This window comes from Rhea americana, unplaced genomic scaffold (assembly GCF_003343005.1).
Source record: "Rhea americana isolate MKP2758 unplaced genomic scaffold, rheAme1 scaffold_33, whole genome shotgun sequence".
Taxonomy (NCBI): domain Eukaryota; kingdom Metazoa; phylum Chordata; class Aves; order Rheiformes; family Rheidae; genus Rhea; species Rhea americana.
In genome coordinates this window covers 6618098-6639606 of record NW_028186457.1, presented here as the reverse complement: position 1 = coordinate 6639606, position 21509 = coordinate 6618098, and the positions used below count along the sequence as shown (strand labels likewise).

General features: G+C 38.8%; 1 protein-coding gene across 1 annotated transcript in view; it reads right to left on the bottom strand.

Annotated features, from left to right (window-relative positions):
* Positions 1-21509, bottom strand: part of KALRN (kalirin RhoGEF kinase) — a 515456-nt gene that overhangs the window by 271207 nt on the left and 222740 nt on the right. Inside the window, exons 6-7 of the mRNA XM_085311032.1 lie at positions 12745-12867; positions 2605-2796 (exon numbers count right to left, since the gene is read on the bottom strand). Of these exons, the coding sequence (XP_085167158.1) occupies positions 2605-2796; positions 12745-12867 (315 nt within the window). The remainder of the gene's footprint in view (positions 1-2604; positions 2797-12744; positions 12868-21509) is intronic.

Below are 21509 nucleotides of genomic sequence, written 5' to 3'. Positions count from 1 at the left end.
AGACATTTGGGAAATACCTCCATTGAATATCCTCAAAGTTGTACCTTGACCTGGAGATACTGGCTTAGTTTACTGGCTTTGCATCAAACACATGTGCTGCAGAAAGCCTGGCTGGAGGCTAAATTGGCAAGATTTGTCTGTTCTTTTCTTTTTCTTTTTTTTCTCCCTTTTCTTCTCTTTGGTCTTTTTTTGATGATGGCTTGGTATTCATAAATTGTGTTTAAAAATATTAAGGAAGACACAGACACACACTTGCACATGCATGCACATACACATGCACAAAGAAGAAGAAAGAAAAAAAGCAAAAACAAGCTTTGATCCAGGTGCTCATTCACCCAAGTTCAATTCAACGTGCCACATACATCTGCTGTAACAGCTGGGAAAGCAATGTGATTCCGAGGCACATGAAGACGGATTTGAGGTTCAGTTCCCAACAGGTTGACTCAGCCTTTCATCCTTCCCAGTCAGATAAATGGTGTCCTATGCAGTTTGCTGTGTGGGGTCTTTAGGAAAAAGACCTTGAAAAACAAGTTGTTTCCTGCTAAGTTTGTATATTATAGAGCTCATAGTACTTTTCATAAATCTCTGCCTCAAGCCAACAACCTGCTTGCAAGTTGTGGTGTGCCAAAGGCTGAAAGATTATGGTCCTATTAGACTTGCTTCCTGTTGGCATCACAGAGAACTTCAATCAACAGGAAGGAATGGACAAAGAGATTGTAGCAGCTTATTGCACTGGAGAAGGAAACACTATCTGCCTGTCAGATTGGTATGGGGGAAACAGGGGAACACTCAGGGAGAAAGGGCTGGATGCACATTGAGACTATCATTACTGATAGAACAAAGGGAGCAAAAAAACTTGATCAGGGAGAGAGGAAACAGTTTTTTCTAGATCTTTGCTAATATGCACATCAAAGATCTAAACCTTATTTATTGTACAATGAGAAAGCCCATATTTGAGAGAAAAACCCTGGTGATGCCAAATAATCAGAGAATCACATTTGGAATTAATGTTTGATAGACCACAGGCTCAGGTATAGATCAAATTACAGGCACCTCACTTTTCTTAGCATGCTGAGGTGTCTATGACTAGTTAGTGTGCAAGTCATTGGTTTATCCTACAGGAGTAACTGAAGCAAGGTCAACATTTCAGTCTTGGCTAACAGACACAATGACTCCCACATTTTTTTCTTCCAGCTGAGTTTATAGGTTTCACAACAGCACTTTCCTCCTACCAAACAGTTTCTTCTAGCAAGTGAGGAGCAACTGTTGTTCGAAATTGGCAAATTTTTCTTTTCTGTGTAATCCYGAGAGACAGGCCTCTGTCAGGCAGCACAAAATTAAGTTCTTTTCAAAGAGCTAACGAGACAGGGCTGAGTTTTTCAGATCTGTTCATTCAATTGTAAAGAAAAAAAAAATAAAGTTGAAAGTGACATTACTGAAGCTTGTTTCAAGTTAAGGCTAAGGCAAAATATCCACTTTGAGAGTGTACAAAGTGCAGGACAATAAAAAAAAATCACCTCTAGCTGACAGACAGCTAAATACAGCTTTCAGTTTTACTGCTTCTCCTGTGATAAGATATCTTAGCGACTCCTCATAAATTTCAAACAAGACTGACAACTCAAAAAATAGATCACCTGTAAAACAAAAAAATGACTATGTCATAAATAATCTTTAAGTCATTTTCATTGAGACTATGGGCTGGAYAGCAATTCTTTTTGATTTTTGGTTATCAACATATAGTGATAGATGATTATTTGTATGAAAAGTACACCAATCTTTACAGTGCCAGTTGTACAGAGATGAAAGTACCTGTACTGGGCACCTCCCGGTATAACAGTCGCATTAGAGCTAGTGAGTGTGCTTACAGGAATAAGTGCACAGTGTGGTGAATAATTGTTCTTTGCCATAGCCTGCTGTCAACAGAAAACACAAACATACATACATGCATGCAAAAACTATWATAATTCTGGTCAGAAACAAACAATAAAGAAAATCTTTACTGTTCTGGCTAGACTTTTCCATACACATATTTCGGCTTATGAGACAAAGTTTCTGGCTGATCACTTAAAATTTCTTCTTCCGCCACTTGAAGTGTGGGTCATAACATAAACATAAAGCACACCCATATAGTAGCTTTGACGTTATACACCTAAGTAGCTTTGWCATTAAATACTTGGAAAAACAAGTGCACAACAGCAGTGAAGAAAGAGCCCCAAAACTGTGTTTGCCACTGAAAAATGAATGTGCACATAGCACATACCACATGTACATATGAATGCTCTGACTATAATAATCCTGAATTTATCCACAGCACTGATGAAAGACTGTGCAACAGAATAAGGCAACATGTTACTGCATCAGGGCACTTTGGTTACGACCAGAAAGAAACACGTGTAAGGAAGGAGGGTTTCATTCTTTATCATTTCTAAGGCCTAAACACATTTGCCTATGCACTCAGGTAATGAGTGCCACCTTTCGGGGGAAATTCTGCTATTTGTGTTTGAGATGCTGGTCCACCAGGAATAAGACTCTCTACCTCACTGCATATAAGCCAAGAGCCATCAAGTAGTAATTGTAGTATCATCATTCACAAGTGTAACTCACCTGTTCAGCTTTCTGATGAAAGACAGCAGACATGGCTAAGATGGTACTGCGCTCATCCAGAGCTGCAGCAAAACTCTTCCACTCCTGATCCAGCTGGGTAGAAATTTGTTTAATTTGCTGGGAAGCGTAATGGCCTGCCTCAGAAAGCCTGGATGCAACCGACATGATCCGATTGATGTTGACATAGGCATTCTGAAAATTAAAAAGCACACGTAAATAAAGAGAAAGAAGAATCATGACCACCCTCTGCCTTCATTACACACTCCAAATAACCGCAACTGGAGTAAAGCCAAGTAGTGTGAGTAAAGTGAGAGCAATCAACCACCTGTTTAAATATGCATAAATAGCAGGCATTCTTCCTTCCACTCTAAAAATACATCTCCAGGAATCTTTTTGCACATCTACACCATTATCTTCTCTCCTTGAATTTACTTATTTCTGAATTAATTTAAGTTAAATCACTTTAGGTGATTTGTTATATTTTAGCTATTTACTTCCCTGCTAAGGTCTACTCATTGCTTCTATCTTATTTTTGATATTTCTGCTGCATTATTCCATATTTTTTGGATACTACCTCCACAGATTCATAAATGAAATATTTGTGTTCTGYCCTTCAGGACTTCTCTGACAGTCCTTAACAGATGTGCAGATAAATGCAAAACTTAAAAAATTTAAGAGCACTCATAAGGATATTCTACAGAAATAAGTTTCCATAGAAATGACTATTAAATTACATTATTCATTGAAAATGTTATCGTTTCTGTAGGTTATTTTAAGCTGTTCTCCAACAGAGATATCATTTAACTATATTCTGAATTTAGAAGAATTCAAAAAGACTACTAAAAGGATGATATTTTCTATTATCTCATAAGAATTTTCCATAATGGTTTATATTCAGCCTTGAAGCCATGAAAGGATAGTTCTTTCTGAAGTTGAACTGTGGACAGCAATATAACAGCATTATAATACYCCAATTCTGCAGACAAACAGAAGCCTCAAACATATAGCTATCATGACAATGCCATATAAAGATGCACAATGAAAAGGCAAATGACAGCTGTTCTGTGGATTTCTGGAACTTCATTTAATGTAAACACTTCTCCTTTCCCTGCTCTCATTGCAGGGAGGAAACTCCCAGCACTTGAGATGTTTTGTCAGTGTTGACTCACTGCTTTCTTATCTCACTGAAGTATTTCAGAAAGGCTTTAGGAATTCCAGAGAGTAGAGTCTGTAAGAGCCTTTTGCACAAGGACAGACATAGCCCTGATGATTTTAACAGTACTACTCATGGGCAAATAATAAATCAGAGGTGGAAATGTTCGCTGGAGCAGGAACTCATCACAGTTACTAGGAGCGTAATGTGGAAAGGTATCTGGCAATCCAAATATGAAACATAACAGAGCACTGCAGGGGTAGGCACAGCTGCAGACTAAGTCATGAAGCTGGGCAAAGTATGTCTGAAAAGTGTACTGGATAATTGCTAAGTATATTCACCATATCTGTAGGTGCTAAAGGAAAAAGGATTGGGGCTACAGCTCTTACAGCCATTCTGCACTCCCTGGTAAAACCATGACTGTGACGGCAGTCACATAAATAAGACAGACCCAAAGAAACACCCAACCTCCAATTTTGATTCTTTCCTTATCCCACAACATTTTCTTGAGATTGTCATTTGGCTTAAAATTGTCAGGTTAATTCTGAAGARAAAAAGGTACTTTTTTCCATACAAATAAAAGAAAACTGATCAAAATTATTCTGGATTTTAAAGCATATTAACAAAAATTATAATTTGGAATTCTGACACCTCTTTGAATCCCTCCAAGTCAGAGACCATAATTTAGCCTAATAAATATTTAAGCCTGTCTCCCGGAAAGTCTTCATGGCTGAACCTTAGCCAAGATCAGTTTTCAACATTTCAGCTCAGCTCTTCTCCTGGTGGAAAGCATGATAGGATCGCTACAATTGCAATAGTTTGCATGAGTTGTACCAATTAAAGACACGGAACTGCATTTGAAGGAAATGTTGCTGAAGTTTCAATTTCACATAAATGATGGTTGGTTCCTTCTTGTTTTTTTTCTCCTGCAGAATAATCTCAGACATTGTAATGTAACGAGCATGATTCAATGAGAGAAAAACAACTGTGAATTCTCCAGTTCCTTGTCGCTGCAGTATGTAAGTATTAAATAATAGAAGGGTAAAGGTAAGGTTAGTTGAAATATAGCAGATGTTCCTCAAGTCTGGTTTCTAAGTTAAGGAGATTTATATATTGTTATGTCTGTTTGTTAAATTTTTATATAGAGAGAGGAGGTTTATGGATGAAATTTCATTTTCCTAATTGAGGATTTTTCATGGAAGGGTACCAATCTGTCCTGTAGCCAACCTACTTACTCCATAGCTCTTCCAACAAAAAGCAAGCAGTAGTTCTGGAGCCACCTGCTCATACCTCCCTTCACAGTGCACCAAGTGGAACTGGCTCAGGAAAACAGAATTTGCAGAGCTTCCCCTGCTGCTTCCTGTCTGACAAACGGCAGGCAAGGAGCAGCACAGATTCAAGCGCAGACTACGATACACTGGATGTCCTCTTCTGTACAGCTCCAATTGCTTGGGCACTAGGGACACCTCCAACAGTCGGCATGCATGCCCTTCACCTCACTTAATCTATCATTACACCTCTGCAAGGCAGAGATACTGAACTAAGGCTTGGACACAAAAGACCTTGGACAGGGTCTCACAGAAAAAACAAAACAGAATAAGGGCTTGGCTAAAGATCTGAAATTTCGAACTGCATACGGTCTAACTATCCTTTACCAGATGTTAAACATTTTACTGAACCAGGACCTTTCCTCAGGGTCACTTTTACTGAGGAAGATAGGGTTGGTGGAACCCTATTTGAATCTCTATTGTGCGTTGAGGTAAAATGACACATAGCTTCAAAGCACTCCAGAATTTAGTTTCAGGAAGTTAAAAAAAAAAAAAAAAAAAAAAAAAAAAAAAGGTGTTATTGACCAGGATCCACAAAAGCAAGATATTTCTTTTTCAGCTCCAAGTAGAACAAAGCTGTAAGACAGGTTCTTTCATCTTTATCTTCTGATCTATAACACTGAGTAAAATGGAACAAAGATCTATGCTGCCAAAATTCAACTACCAGCATTTCATGAAGTCAAACCTTCCTTTCCCTCTGGTTTTGTTCATCTCTAAAACAGAATGAATTGAGACTTTCCTATATTATTATTATATAGACCTTTTGATCCTAAAAGGAAGCAAATTAAAGAGAGCAACTGATGTGTGTGACTTTATTTTTCCTTTAGGCTGGAAAATCTACTAATAGCAGGTCCGTATAAGGACTCATTTTAAGTATTTAAGGYCCTCATTTTTTTTTAAACCAGAGGTCTCCCCAAAGAGGACTACAAGGTACCACTGATTTATGGCTATGCAGCAGTACAATAGATCAAACAATGAGAAAAACATATATTAATGTTTTGTCCTAAAAGTAAGGCCAAAAGCATGGTAGGTAAAAACCTGTATTTTACATAGATTTGCMATCTCTTTGTTAGAGTTTATTTTTCATTGACTTTCTTTTTAAACTGTGGAATCTTCAGGCAAAAACAAGGGATTTTTTTTTCCTCCTAGAGATCACCGAACATGTGTGTGAGGCGGGGAAAGCTACAGGCATCATGATAGGCAAGAGTTTCTCTTGGCAATTTAGGAAAGACTTGCACAATGCCATTTTAGTCCAGAATATTTAATTTTGTATGAGCACATCCACCAATTCCTAGCCTTCTTCTGTTGCCTAAACAAGGCCTCAATTCTGATCTCTACGGTCAATAATGTAGCTGTTCCTACTAGGATAAGTGATCACAGCTAGAGTCCCTAACACTCCTTAGGGTAACAGCCTTAAGTCTCAACAAAAAGCACTGACAGTAGAGGAGTTTCAACTGTGGAACAATCTCCCACAGGGAAATACATGAATTCAACCCTGATCATCTTGCATGCATGCTGTGAGACCTTCCCTCTTAATTAAACGCTACCACTCTAGCTAGAATACTTTCTTCTGATACACGTATAAAAWGAATACCTTACATTCAGGAAGGAAAAGTGAGCAGTAAGAAGCATTACATCTGCAAGGAACTTGGCTGTGTTCATCTCAATTCCTAGAGAACTAGTTAAGATATAGTGAGGGCAAACAGTGAAGGTGGGCCAAAAGAGTAAGGTTTCACAGATCAATTAACTAAAGGCAAAATATGATTGTTTAGTAGTTCTTCTTTAAAAGATAACCAGCTCACACTGTTCCTCGGAGAGTTTAGAAACCATCTGTGAAATGAACCTAGCACATAAATCTGAAGCAGAATGTTTCAGTGACAAAATATTCTTATGAGGTATCTTTAAGACCTTTAAGTTTCTATAACAAGGCCAATTACATGTAGCCTGTTGCAGGAGAACATTGGATGGCATTTTAGCTCAGCCTACATACAGAAAAATACAGTTCACTTACGACAAACACTGAATTTTTCAAAGACATAATTAGCCTTTACTGGATAATTGCAATGTTTGAAATACACTGTGACTTTCTTAGGACAATATGCACCTCTATCTAGTGTCAGACAACTAACTCTCTGCCAGCAGGATGGGCAGCAATGCCAGCAATGACCACTGCCCTAGATGTGCATATGCCACAAAAAGCGATCACTCATTCTTTAAAGAGGTTAATAAATCAAGGCATAAAATGATCCTGGCAAAGGAAGTATCAATAGCTTCGGTTAGAATAAACAACGTGTTATACCATCCAGCTAAGTGCAAAGCTACAGTCAGTATGATTTGTGTCATATTGAAACATTGTGGTTTCTTCTAGTAAACTAACTAGATTAACGAGACTATTCACAAAATGGTGGAGCTAGATATTCATCATAGTGAAATGTATTATTGCTTCGGTATAAATACTATACTACTGTGATAAAGGCTAAATATAATTTCTTGTTCTGAAACTGAAATAAAAACAAGCTCTTGCTTGAATCACAGAAAAAAAAATCTATGCTAATTGTCTGAAAGAAAAACACTGGACTACAGCTTAATACCTGAAATATATATAATTTCTCCCCATTTTACTTACCGCATTGTTCACTTTAAATGAACAACTATTATTGTAAGAAATAAAGTAACAAATTGTTTTTCCAAAAATGAGCTTTGATCACTGCACGCCTAAAGGAATGTATAGGGAAGACAAAGACATGAGCCATTAAACATCCAGACAGTGTATTTTCCAAAGAATTGAAAAGAATATTGTAACTATTATTAGTAATGTCAAGCCTAAAGTACACTAGGCAGGCCATAAAAAAAAAACTTGCTTAAACATCCAGGATCTGATCCAACTTCCACTGGAATCTGTAGGGCTTTTCCTGCAAAACATAAAACCACACTGAGCTGTATTCTCCTCCATATCCTTGCTCAACATCTATTTTTGATGTATTGGGGAGGGAGGAACACACACAACCAATAAAAGTGCTTCCAGTCCTTACCATTTTATTACTCAGATCCATGAAAGCTGAACCATTCTCAGTCCAACAGTTGCTGAGACTAATATAGTGCATAAATAAATCTAGCTAAATTATCACACAAATTTAGCAAATAATATACAGCAAATTTCCAGAGAAAAAGTTCATAATCAAATTGCACCCTAGAGATTCAGAAACCAAAAGATATATTAAGAAAAATACAGTGCTATTTAGCTGAATTTTAAATGTCAGTATTTTGAAGTCAATCACTGTATCTTGAGACGGATGCACAGTAGCTGAATATTTGAGTTTGATAATTAGCATGAGACAGCTTGAAGGCTCATCTGATATGAATGCTTATTTTTATCAAAATTCACCAAAATCCTAAGTTTTCAGACTTGGGTGCTCACAATATCTAGGATGGCAAACAGAGCTGAGAGTAGCAATCTCCCATTGTCTTTTGTGGTAAAGCAAAGTCTTCCTGACATTTCCTTTTGAGCTCAGGGCATAACATAAAGAGTGAGAAAGAGTGAGCTAGTAAATGCAAATTATAATAAATACAAATGAGTACATATCTAGTAGTAAATTCACTTCATCTACAGTTTTCTGTTTTATACCTTCTCTATTACATTACTTAATCCTAATCTTCAATTCTACAAGTATTTCTCAGTAGGTAACTTCAAATAAAAAGTCTAAATGAGATTCCAGATGTGTGAAGGTAATTCACATGCATAAATACTGKGAGAGCAAAGCCTTTGGCAACAGACTCTGCAAGGCAAAAAACATTTCTTCCTTTGAAGTGTATTGCACCAAGCACAGTGACCTAGACACTACTACAGCCTCTTACTCTTACTGTGATGCAAGTATTATCAAACAACATGCATATATCCACTAGTTATTTTCAATCTCCAGCAGAAATCAGTGACATAAACAACTGAACTAAGCTATCACCATAAAAATAAGGCAATGGAGTAAAGATGCAGTTGTGCAATAGCAATCTTGTGATTATGTGTTTGTAAATTCATTGACTATCATTTCCATAGAAAATTATATTGGGGAAAAAAGACAATTAAGCAGACTGTGCATCGGAAAACCTCACAAAACATACAGACTGCGAGACTTGAATATCTTGCATCAATAAACTACAGCTAGTTGTGGTGGTGTTTTCCACTAATTTCTCTGTCCCCAGAAAAACTCTTTCAATGAAGTGTTGTTACAGATAAAGCAGGCCTGATCCACATTTCCAACCGCACTTTCCCAACAATCGAAGTATGGCTTGAATTGCTGTGCAGTCTTGCAGCAAATAACATCCTGCAGCTATGTTCAGAGTCATGACCATACTTTCTCCAAATTCACCTAGTTCAAGTAAGTCAGTTTGTCCCGAGGCTGCCACTGACTATCACTGGCTCTTGTTTTGAACAAAAGCGGAGGCTTCAGCCTTACTATGCAAAATCTTCACATATGCTCACATAAAGTTCCAGCACACACCACAAGAGCTGGGTTACAGCTAGGAAAGGGTCATTTTAAYTTCAGCCTCTTCCTCCTCCTGCTGCTTTTCCTGCGTGCTTCACCACAGCTGGAGTGACTAGTATGCAGCCCAACACCCTTATGCAGCAAACTGATGTCTCCTGCATGCTAACATCCATGCGTTTGTAATACCAACTTCTGGGAACACCAGGAAGCGCTCCACTTTTTTCTAACAAAAATCTACCCTAGCTAAAAGAGAACATCACTGCTAACTACAGCACTATACAGATATGAGCACAGCAGCTCCACGGTAGCTGCTATAAATAGCCTGGAGTTTAAGATTACTACCCATTTTTCACCAATTTCTGAATCTCCTTTCAGCTTGATACAGCCACCTCCACATCGGCAATTCCAAAAATAGGATGCCCAGCCTTTCTGGTCTCCACTGCAAGGCAGCAGCTCTGTTTAATTCCACAGTGGCATATCTCATGACCAGCTTTACGATGCTACGATGCTGTAAAACTGACATCCATGGCAAGCCTGTGCAACCCTGGCATCAAAATTGCCCTTGAAAGGCCATTATGCAGAAGATCAATCCAAATAAAGGTCTTCAGCAATAAGAAGAGCTCTGAGAAACTTATCTGATTGTGATTAATTTCAAGCAGTGGGTGAAACGCTGGTATTTCTGATAAATATCACTGAGACCTCATTTCGGGTAACAAGAATGCAGTCTTGAGCTGCATCTGTATCCTGAAATATTTCTGTATTTACCCCCTCCCCTCTTGGACCTACTATCAAGGATGATATCTCAGTTCTTTATGTAACCTTTGACAGTTGAAATCTGTTGAATTTTTCTTCCTTCTCAGAGAGCATATTTTAAGAGAAATCTAAATTGCATGCACTCTGATTGTTTCCTGTATGAATTGACATTGATCCAAAATCAAAAGGAAGATACCACACCATCATCAGATGGGACTCTGGGTCTAAAACACAGCAGTAGAGGTTTAGCAGAGGAGCTAAGAGAAAATAAGTAGACAGAGAACAATGTGCACAACTTAAGTGCATCATATATGCTCTCTCACTTATGCATCTATAAGAAGGCATTATCTCAGATTGTGTATCATCTAGCACTAAAGGGCTCCTCCAAACAGTCATACATTTGAGTCCAACTCATTAGGACAGAAYTGAGTGCCATCTCTCACCATACTTACAGGTTGGAAGTTAAAGATGCCCGCTGATCATGCCCATATACATAGCTATATYTTCTGTGCTTAAAGAGATAGAGGAGACAACCCTGCTCTGCTGTATCATTCATGCTGACCACATGGGCCTATATAACTATATATGTGGGGGACAGAACAAAATGGAAGACACATCATCTGCCTCAGACTATTCTCCCCAGCAGAACCCAGGTCTCTCCCGAGCAGCTCTACCAGATGGGAGTTTGGCAGCACGGAGATGGTGGGGTGGCCAGGGCACAGCTAGTGAGAAGTCCCTGCCCTCAGAATGTCCCGAAGTTCCTTGCAAATGTCTCATTTTTTTGGCATTACTCATTCCCAAAAGTTCACTTGGGGACAGAGGAAGGGTGAAGGAAATTATTTTTTCTTCCATTAGGTGGCACCTTCCGCAACACCCATTAATTTTCTATTAAAACAATTATCTCTTTCCAAGTTTTGTTCCTCGTTACTTTAACAAAATAACGTCAGACAGTATCATAGAAAGGCTATAGGGAGGTCCTACAGCTTGGTTCTTCTGACAGTGTTTTCTAAAGGATTATGATTGAATTTGCATCTGTCATAATCCAAAGAACTTTTCATGCATTAACCTCCAGGACACACTTATTTGATAACGGGAACAGAACATTATCAAATTCTGTGAACAGTACTCGTATATGGAGGCTGTGTTACCTTGTATTCTGCTAGATAGTATTTTTTGATTGTGAACTTAGCAATCAGTTGCCTAGAGCCTGCTTCTCAACACTCATTTCAATTAAAATCACAATAAATATATTAATTTACATTATAAACCTTTTTCAGCTTCCACTGTTATGTATTGCTCTAGTGAGTGCACAGAGCTTTACTAAGGAATAGTTAGGTATGCTGAAACAGCGGGTGGAATCTAGGTCAGAGAATTTAATTACCTGAGCTGGAATTTGGCCAGGATACCAAGGTTAACACTTGTAATCTTATAAAAGTGGTGTGCAGTCTTTAATGACCTCAAGTGGTCAGGACCTCTTTTTCACATTTCATCAGAAAGTTGCTCTGACGTACCTTGCCCCTTGGCAGTATCATAGGGTGTGTTTCTCTAGTGACTTAAACTACAAACTTAAATGCCAATAACTACCTTTGAGGTCTAGGCTCCCCCTGTAAACGTAGCCTGACCACACACAGCATGAAGAGAAGCATCTGCAGGAGTCAGTTGACTGGGGGTAATTTTTTGTACAGCTGACAGCATTCAAAGAGGCCTGTTCTCTGTGTTGTGCAATTTCAGCAGGGGATATGCACACATTTTTCTAAGGGCAACAATCACAACATGGACACATTCTGTCCCAATTTCTGTCCAGAAAGCCCAGCAGTTTCCAGACACAAATACCTTATACCAGGAAAGACTAAGAAAGAGAGTAAAGCACTTATAGACAGATAATGATACTCCCCCCCCTTTTTTTTTTGCACCCAAGATAAGTTAAGTTACACTGAAAAGCACCGACTGATCAGCTTTTGAAAAAGCCAAAAGCAAAACCCCACAATGGCCAAAACGGACAGGTGGATTAGCATCTCTTTTTCACAGTTCTGAAAGTGCCTCAGCCAGGCAAGGGGAAGAAGCATAAATTATTAAAGTGCCATCTACAGCTCTCATTAATTCCACATCAGAGTAATACCAAAAACTTAAGAAATACTGTATTTGCTCTCTAAAATGAAAACAAACTCCACGGTACTGGTCTGGTCTCAAATCAAGGAAATAATTGTCTATCAGTATCTGGGCGGACAGAGCAACACTTCCAGAAGTGTTCCAGAAGCAATGCTTCCAGAAAGAAGGCTGCTGCCACCACAGCCTGGCCCAGTCTTCCTTACTTGCCCTCACATTGGTCCATGGCTCCCTCCGAATGGAGGGTGGCCTCACGCGCCTCCCCCTTCCTCAYTCACACACACACACACCAGCCAGTTACAGCATGCCCCAAACTCACCATAGAATTCATGGCAAAATGATTGTGCTGTGTCTGCAGGTCGAGGGCATGTTGGTAGCTCACGCCGATCTCCGTATGACTCTGTAGGAACAATTCTTTGTTGTGGCTGATCCAGTCAAACATCTACAAGTATTCACACAGGACAGAGAAAGAAAGACAATGTTAGTGAGGGATGAAAAAAAAACAGGACCAGTGCAAAATAGTCCATAGCTCCAGACAGATTTATATGTGACACTGACAAAAAACCTAGTCTWTGTTGCCTCAGAAATGTTCCTTACCAAAATAAACTGTTGTGAAGCAATTTAAATTATCTGTATGTTTTGTTATAAGCAGAATGATAGGTCGGGAAATACAATTCATAAAGCATGTTTCTCAGTAAGTTGACTCCACAGTCCTTTTCTGTAAGTAACAAGAATTTCATATCTAGAAAGACGGCAGCAGAGGGATCTAAAACAGGGGTTACTTCATTCACTGAATGTTCATAAAGTACCCTTAACCCAGAAAGGGATCAAAAATTCCATGAATATTATTGATGAGCTTTTCTTCTCCCTCTTTTTCATTTTAGTCTATTTATAAAGTTTCCAAATGGTATATCCAAACAGCCAGTTGACTTCCTACACTTACATTTCCTAGTCCTTTCCTACTTCGAAGCCAAAACCCAGTCTAACTTCCACTTATTATTTCTGGGATGAAGAACAAATAAAGTGTATTTTATTAATATCTATAAATTGTTCACATTTCAACTTCTCYCACTTCCAAATATATTTCCAAGAAAAATGAATAGTTCAGAACTTCAGATATAGTTAAAAATATACCGAATAAAACTGATGCAACTCATTACTTTTTCTGTAGCACATTAATGCAATACTTAAACCTGCAGCACCTTCATTTATTACAAACTGTCACAAGTGAGCTAGGAGATAGGTGTGTTTATGTTTTGGCTTGTTCTGTGTTGTGTTAGACTACAGGCTTTCAAAATGGGAACCTTTCTTTACTCCTGTCTACAGCTGTGCAGGCAAATTACAAGCTCCGATTTCTTCTTTTCTGCAAACACTTTTCTTATAGAATCCCTTCAAACTTCCTTCACTCATGTTGTCTCTTTCCCTGGAACAGATCTGGGGCCTCTCTGTTGAGCAAAATAAAARTCAATAAACTTAATTCATTCAAAGAAAAGCAAAGCTAATTATAGAGACAGTGGAGGTTAGGTCAAAACAGCCCCTGCTGTTAAACAGAGCATTTTAGCGGAAAAAGGCAAATTACAGAACTCCTAAGAAGCCACCTCACTCTTGAGGGACCAGTCCAGATCTTTGTTATACCACTGACATGTCCCTGGTCAATAGCAGTTTTGTTCTTCAGCACTGAATAATAAAGTTTTGGGTATATGATAGCTGAAGAACAGTCAGAGCCCAGTTCAAGCACTGTATGCTGCAAGGATAAGGTTAATGTTTTCAAATATTACCACCAGCTAAACAGAATGAAGCCACATACTATAACCTAAAGACTAATCTAAAGCGCTCTCATTGGATTCCTTTCTTCTCATTTTATTAAGAGTTAATAAGCAACATAAGCAGAAAATAATCTGTTGCACTTGTGACTTAAAGAAAAGTAATACCATAAAGCCAATAAAGAGAGAAAAATTCTATAACAGCAAAATTCATGTCTCAACAATAAGATTTTAAGATTTTACATCTAAATTTAGAATCCGACACAGATTTGTCATAAGTAGATGTATGTTCAATGTGAACTTTTAAAAATGTTTTAAACAAGCTGAAGGCATTTAGGGAGAATAAAACTGGCAGCAATCCACTGAAAATAAATAGTAAATCTAATATTTTATGATCAGCAAGGCTGAATTAGAATTTGTTTGAAATGAGTAATTTAAACTAGTAATCAACTGTTCTGTGGATAGGGAATATTTCTTCCATCTTATCTATACCTGTATTATCGGATGAGAATCTAAGTTAAGCCAAGCCATGGTTACGTCTTTGAAAATATAGTATTTGACTATTAAGAAAAAGAAAGAAGTTTAAAAGACAAATCTTCTTGTCTTATTTAATCAATTGAAATACACAATAATAGCTGAAAGAGTGACTTTCAGGAATTTTGAGCAACACATGATGAGATGAAAACACTTCTATTCTTCTAACACTTCTTAAACTTCTATTCATGGACAACAGATTTAGGAAGAGACTCTAACCTTCATTTTACGTTTTGTATCTTTCTATTATATTCTTCATAAAAAAATATTTTGTTTTCAGCTTGTCTATGCTTGTAGCAAATTATCTCCCATCAATATGGTCTGAAGTCTCTCCCTCTAGCTACTGCAAACTTCTATAACTTGAAAGCTCAGAGGAGAAGTCTTCAATTTCATGTGGTTTGGAGGAGGAAAAAAAATGAAGCAAGATGCCCAGGAATGAGTGCAGAGAAGAGAGATGCAGATTCACTACAGCCTAAAGTAGGGTTAATGATGCACTTTGCTCAGTAAAAATATTCATTGCATTTGGGTCTTAGTAAATAATAGGCAGCAATTGAGCATCACTCTTGCTTTGCTACAGCAGCTAGGGCTTTGCAAAATGGCATGTCTGTCAACTTTATGCAATGCACCCCTGTATCCGAATTACTCAAACAAGTTCCAGATGAATGGTACCTCTACATGGCATAGCCCAGGGCCGCACAGATAGAGTAGCCTGACCCTGAAAAGCAGCACACCTTGGTCACAGTACTGCTTTGCTTTGTCTGTATTGCTCATGTTTCCAAGGCTGGTTCATTCGCAGTCCTCTCAAGCATTTCTGCTTAGTGCTCACTGACCTATAAACGTATTCCAGATGCCCTGGAGAGGAGATCATGTTTTCTCCATTGTGCAGCTGTGCCAATATGGAGAACTTTGTACTTTCACCCTCCTAATCAAGGATGTACATGAATGATACTTATCACACAAGTCCCACAGATCACCAGATTTGCTTAATAATCACAGGATTTCAAAAAGGACATGTGGGTTCATTTTATTTGCTTTTGAAATCTACTGGATTATGTTTTCAAACTTTTTTCTTCAACCAAAAAGAAAAGACTTCTTAAGGTATTTTCTCATAATAACATGACTTGGAACCTGAGGCTCGATGAAAATATCAGATGTTGGGCAAGTTATGATGATGCTGTGAGTGCTGGCAATGGGTGGCCAGGGGTTTCAGTACGAAGGCCTRTTGATATCATCTGGTCTGCTCCATATTATTAGTAGTATTTTCTGAAAGCTTTCAAATGAAACTTGCTTTCCACATGAAAAACACTGATGCTTCCTGTGTTCCTGAAATAAGCACACTGCTTAGCTTGCTTAATTAAAACACACCATTAAGGATGTGAGCATGGCAATGACCCAACCACTGCTAYTTTATGGGACCCCACAAAGAGAACTCCAGTATCAAAGGGCTAATTTAGGCTCCTGGAAAAATGTTAAACATCCTTTAATTAGTTAGTTCCCCTGCCAAAGGACTGAGGGTTTTTTAATGCAGTAAACAGCAGAGGCTCCTCTGCTAGATGAGCTTAGATAAGGGGTCTCAGCTAACTGGTATTTTTCTTCTTGTTATACAGCAGTGTATTAATGAATCTCACCCCATTCATGAAAAATGCTGCCCTAACAAAACTAGCCCAGTGATCATCATAAAACTGATGTTTCTGTGATCTTCCTCTGTCTTACTTTCCAGTTCAAGCAGTTAGAGCTGGCTGCTGGTGTGTTAATTCTTAAGTCTTCTAATCATTCCTGCAGTCATGAATTCATGCTAAACAGGAGTGCAGAATAACTAAGGTTGGACATTATATAGTTTAGAATGTATGAGCCAACAAGCATCAATGTCTCCCAGACTGACACTTCTCCACATTGCTCTAGACAATCTAGAGACTGATTACACAACCAGACTTCTGCAGTGACTGAGTAGGGCTGGGAGGAGGGGGACGGGTTAAGCACACTTGAAACTTTCAAGGTGATTATCTCTCGGAGTCCCCGTCTCTAGCAATACATAAAGAAAAGCAAATTCAGAAGCTGAAGCACATTAAGTGCGACAACATTTACATTTAATTAAGAGAATTAGTCCCTTACGAGAGAGTCAAGAGAGCCAAAAACATTTCTAAGGGTCCCCTCCCAAAGCTTTGCTTAAGCAACTACCCTCACCAATATGATATTCATGCACCAATAACAAGCATATAGACATGAGGCCACTTCACTTGTGAGTTAGGATATTAAATTGTAGCTCATATCCTCAGTAGCACCAGCAACAGTGAAGTCCACTTAACGCTATTCAAGGTGCTTCTAAAACTTCATGTTTTGTCATCATAGTTGACAAATTACTAGAAAATCTAGGCTAAGCCTAAAACCAAACAGCAGGTCTCAAGCTGTTCATGAAAAAGTTCTATGGAGGGAGAAAGGGGCTTCATACTTTCTTTAGATTTGTAACATCTGGCAGAGTAGTGAGAACAATACAAGAACAGCTGTTTTGAGAACAGAGGAGAAACACAACGGATATGGAACAGCATGGATGCAGATTGTGTGTGCAGTCCAGCCCGACCTCGGATAAAATGAGATTTATATCATCATTTTGAATAGTAATCTCTGCTCTCTGGCTTTTGTCAAACCTCGCTGAGAAGCGTTAGTGTTGGATCCAGAAACAGTGAAGCTAAGCACCACAGGATGACGTTCCTGTCACATGGCTGGCAATACACCCTGTACCAAGTGGCAGTGATAGGAGGATTACAGCCCTCATGGTTAAAGTATTTCAGCAGCAAGTGAGCTGCATGTATTTATTAATTAAATTGTTCATATATGTTAAAAAAATCCCAAATAATAATTCCCAAATCCCTSTAACAGTATACTAAGACTGGAATAAATTATGAATACGCTTATAGCTAATCATCTTTTCTGCAATTTTGGACCGTAAATATACCAAGCTCATACTGGTAAGCAAGGGCAAAATGATAACAGTTACAATCACACAATCTTGAATATAGGATGCATATCAAGAAAACAGGTCCCAAAGGAATGTTCGGGTTGAGTCCAATCACTGCTATTGGCAGCCAACCACAGCATGTAATTCCTTTCATAAAGTCATCAAGCTCCATCTGAAAACTAGTTAAGTATCACAGCTCAGCTCTTCCTGTGAGAGAGTTGCAGAAACTTTCTACTTCTTTTTGTTGAACTCTTCATAAACTCTTTGCCCTTACTCAGATTCAAGGCCAGTTTATGCACTTAAGATTGTCCTTTAATTTAAGAACTCTCCTCCTTCCCAGGTGTTCAGCCTTTTCTGCTATGTATAGGGAGGCGCAAGATATCAAGCCACATTCATGCACAAAGCAAGGTGTAAGACTCCTATAACACTGAACAGAGCAGCATATTCTCTGCTGTTGTTTTTTACTAGAGTGAACAAGCCCAGCTTTTTCAGCCTTTCCTCATAAGACTSACAGCCACCATCTGCCTTTATTATAGTTCAAGCTTATCTTTCTATCCAAGCCAAGGTCTTAATAGGACATTGTGGGATGTTAATTGCCATCTAGGAGCTAATTGCCATCTAGCATCTAGTATCATCTAGTATGGTGCTTCTGGCATCAAGTTTAAATAAAATAAAATAAAATAAAACAAAACAAAACAAAACAAAACAAAACAAAACAAAACACAATACAACACAACACAACACAATACAAGAAGATAAAAGAATGAGAGAGCAACAACTACTGAATCAACATCTGCATTTCTTGTGTTACCTGGCTATCCTTTTTCTTGGCAACCTCCTGCAAAAACAGTGACAAAGACCAATAGCGTTCACTGATCTGCTCTGATAAGCACAACTTAAGTTATSGTCATAATAACAACAGTAAACTCAAGAGTACTTAAAAAAAATACAAGGTAAGGTTTCACAGTATACTGATAGATCTCACATACAATACATCAGGCGTAAATACACTCTCCCACTCTGCCTCCGTATGTTGCTAAYGAAGAAACAAAATATTGTTAATCTAAAAGAATATCCTGCCTGTAGCTGAGCAGAGCACAGATAACTAGTTATACGCTGRATTAAACTCAAGTAAGGTAGCCTATTAAATGAATACTTTTCAATCTTTTTCAGTCTGTAGACCCCATAAAATTTTTTCAAGGCAAGTGCTATAGCAAATTATTGTCTATAGACAATAAATCTGCTTTGCTGGTTACCTTTAAGGAAGCCCAAGGAACTCAGTATTCATGGTCCACAGGTTCGAAACCACTATATGTAAATGTGCATTGCTGATTAAAGAAAAGTCTATGTAAAAGTGCGTGCATGTTCTGGATTGTCAGAACTCTCCAATCCACATTAAATTGATTAGTGTACAACAGAAAGTGGAAAGTTCCACTCTGAGGCCATCTATGGCTGAACAAGTTCATTTTCATATGTTTCCACAATATAAACAAAATAATAACATACACAGAGGAGTAACTGCCAGAGTCACTCTCTTGAGGTTCACAAAGTTTCCAACTATAAGGTCTATTCCTATCTCATTAAGTGAATTTGAAATATTCCCAAAAATTCAATTAAAGATAAATCAAGCCATATTTCTTGCATCTCTTACAACTGAGTGTAGCCAGTGTTCCAACAAAAAGAATACCACATATTTGTGATACATACACAGTCTCTACTCAGATGTGAAAGTAGGGCAGGGGCAGGGCTGTGACAGAGCTGGAGACCAGCATTACTATCGCACTGCTGGGGCAGGGACTGATGGCCCCAGGCTGGGCTGAAGTGGGGCCTTGGGCTATGGGCAGAGATGAGAAGAGACCCCAGATAAGGCCATTAGGGCTTATTAGTGCACTCAGGGCCCTGACACTGGGCTTGTTACACTAAGTACCAAGCTGTTTTGAGACAGGACTACACTGGCAACAGAATAAATCTTGGATGTAAGGAAAACCTTGGTAACGCATTTCCCTTTTTCATGAYTCGACAATATTGATGAAAACTGCTTCAACATAAAAATCTCAGTCTGTTGTAATCCCTATTACCCTTCTATAAATACAACCTTAATTAAATCAAAGTACTGTACTTGTAGGTTTAAACCAGCACTTAATATACATTTAAACACTTTGCTAAATCAGAGCCGTGTTTATTTGTCCCTTGTTTACAGATGGTGATGGACAAGCCAATACTTCTGCCAGATCTTTCCCTTTCACATGTGTTCAGCAGTCTAAGTTGGTGTCRTTCCAACGAAGCCAATTTACACCAGCAGAAGATTCAGACCCACAGCTGTATTTGCGTAACCTCAGCATTGCATGAACACAGATTTTCCGTTATAAATATCTGTGTATATGATTCAGAGTACAGTTTAAAGTATAGCACATTAAATTGTTCCAGACAATGGGCCCAACTGTCAACCCACTAGAAAATTAGTTAGATGTGCGACGTGACAAATAGCATTGTATTAATGTCAGAGTATGGTTTTTAATATACTCACACTGAATGTTCCTACTAAATACCAGAGTAAGATACCCACATTTTTATCCTGACAGGTATCAAGCTACAGTCATGCACAAAGCAAGGCGTAAGATTCCTGTAACACTGAATAGAGAAGCAAAAATTCTACTGTTGAAGTTGGCAGAAAATTATAGATACTGAACACATAAATATGACTAATGATATTTGGACATATTTTATGCATCCATGTATTTGGTTCACTTTTTTGAAGTATTGTACCTTTCCACCAGACTTAGTGACATCAAACACTCAGGCATTCTTGGAAAGGATTTTCTTTTCCCTAGAAAATGGAAACTGCCTTTCTTGAACATATATCATCTGCAGAAAACTGCTTGCTATCTAAGTGCAAATTAATTCATGGCTGGATAGGAAATGTAATACTAAGAGAGATAAATAGAGAAGTCTCATGAATGGGAAAAATTTAAAAAAACATTATGAAGACATCAGACCGAGTCCCCCCAAATGAGGAATTTTGCTCTCAGTTTTCAGAATCTGTGACATGTATAATAAATGTCATTAAGTTGAAAATACCTAGGAGTTCGGTGACTTTACAGACTTGGATTCTATTCCCAGCATAACGTGTGACATTCCAGTGACTCAAAATAGCTGCCATTAAAAACAAAACAGCTGGACAAATGTTGACTGCTTTATATCAGAAGTGTGGAATTTCCCCTACCAAAATTACATGGGTCTGAGGCCCAGAGATACAACTGTAGGATAATCATAGGTTTAAGCTTTGACATCTCATGAGGCATCACGGGCAGAGCTGGGTTGTATGCATAGAGAGAAAGCCAAGGGTATCGGCTTTCCTCTGGGTTTCGCGGTGGCTCTGCTGGACCCCAGCGCAGGGGTTGGGGTTGGTCACTCATTTCCTACCTTGAGGATGACCACACAAGTTTCCAGGGACACCGGGCCCCAGCTATTTCCATATTCCATAAACCAGCCAGTTCAGCATTTTCCTTGAACACTTCTCTCCCTCCTACGCCCGGTTCGCAGGGAYGCACGCGCCGCGGGGCAGACCAGGGCTCGCCGCTGCCCGCACGACTCCCGGCTTTCTCATGGTGTTGCCTCGGTGGCTACCTCAGTAAACAGCTTTGATGATAAAAAGATTAAAACCCAGCTCATCCCTCACAGCAAATCCTAACTCTCCAGGGCTAAAAGAACTGTAACAACTAGTCTGGCCGGATGCGAGGGTTTCGAACAGCAGTGCTCGTCCAGCTCCGCTGACCGGCTCTGGCTTTGCGGGGGCTGTGGCGGGGCAGCAGCCACGAACTGGCCGGAGCC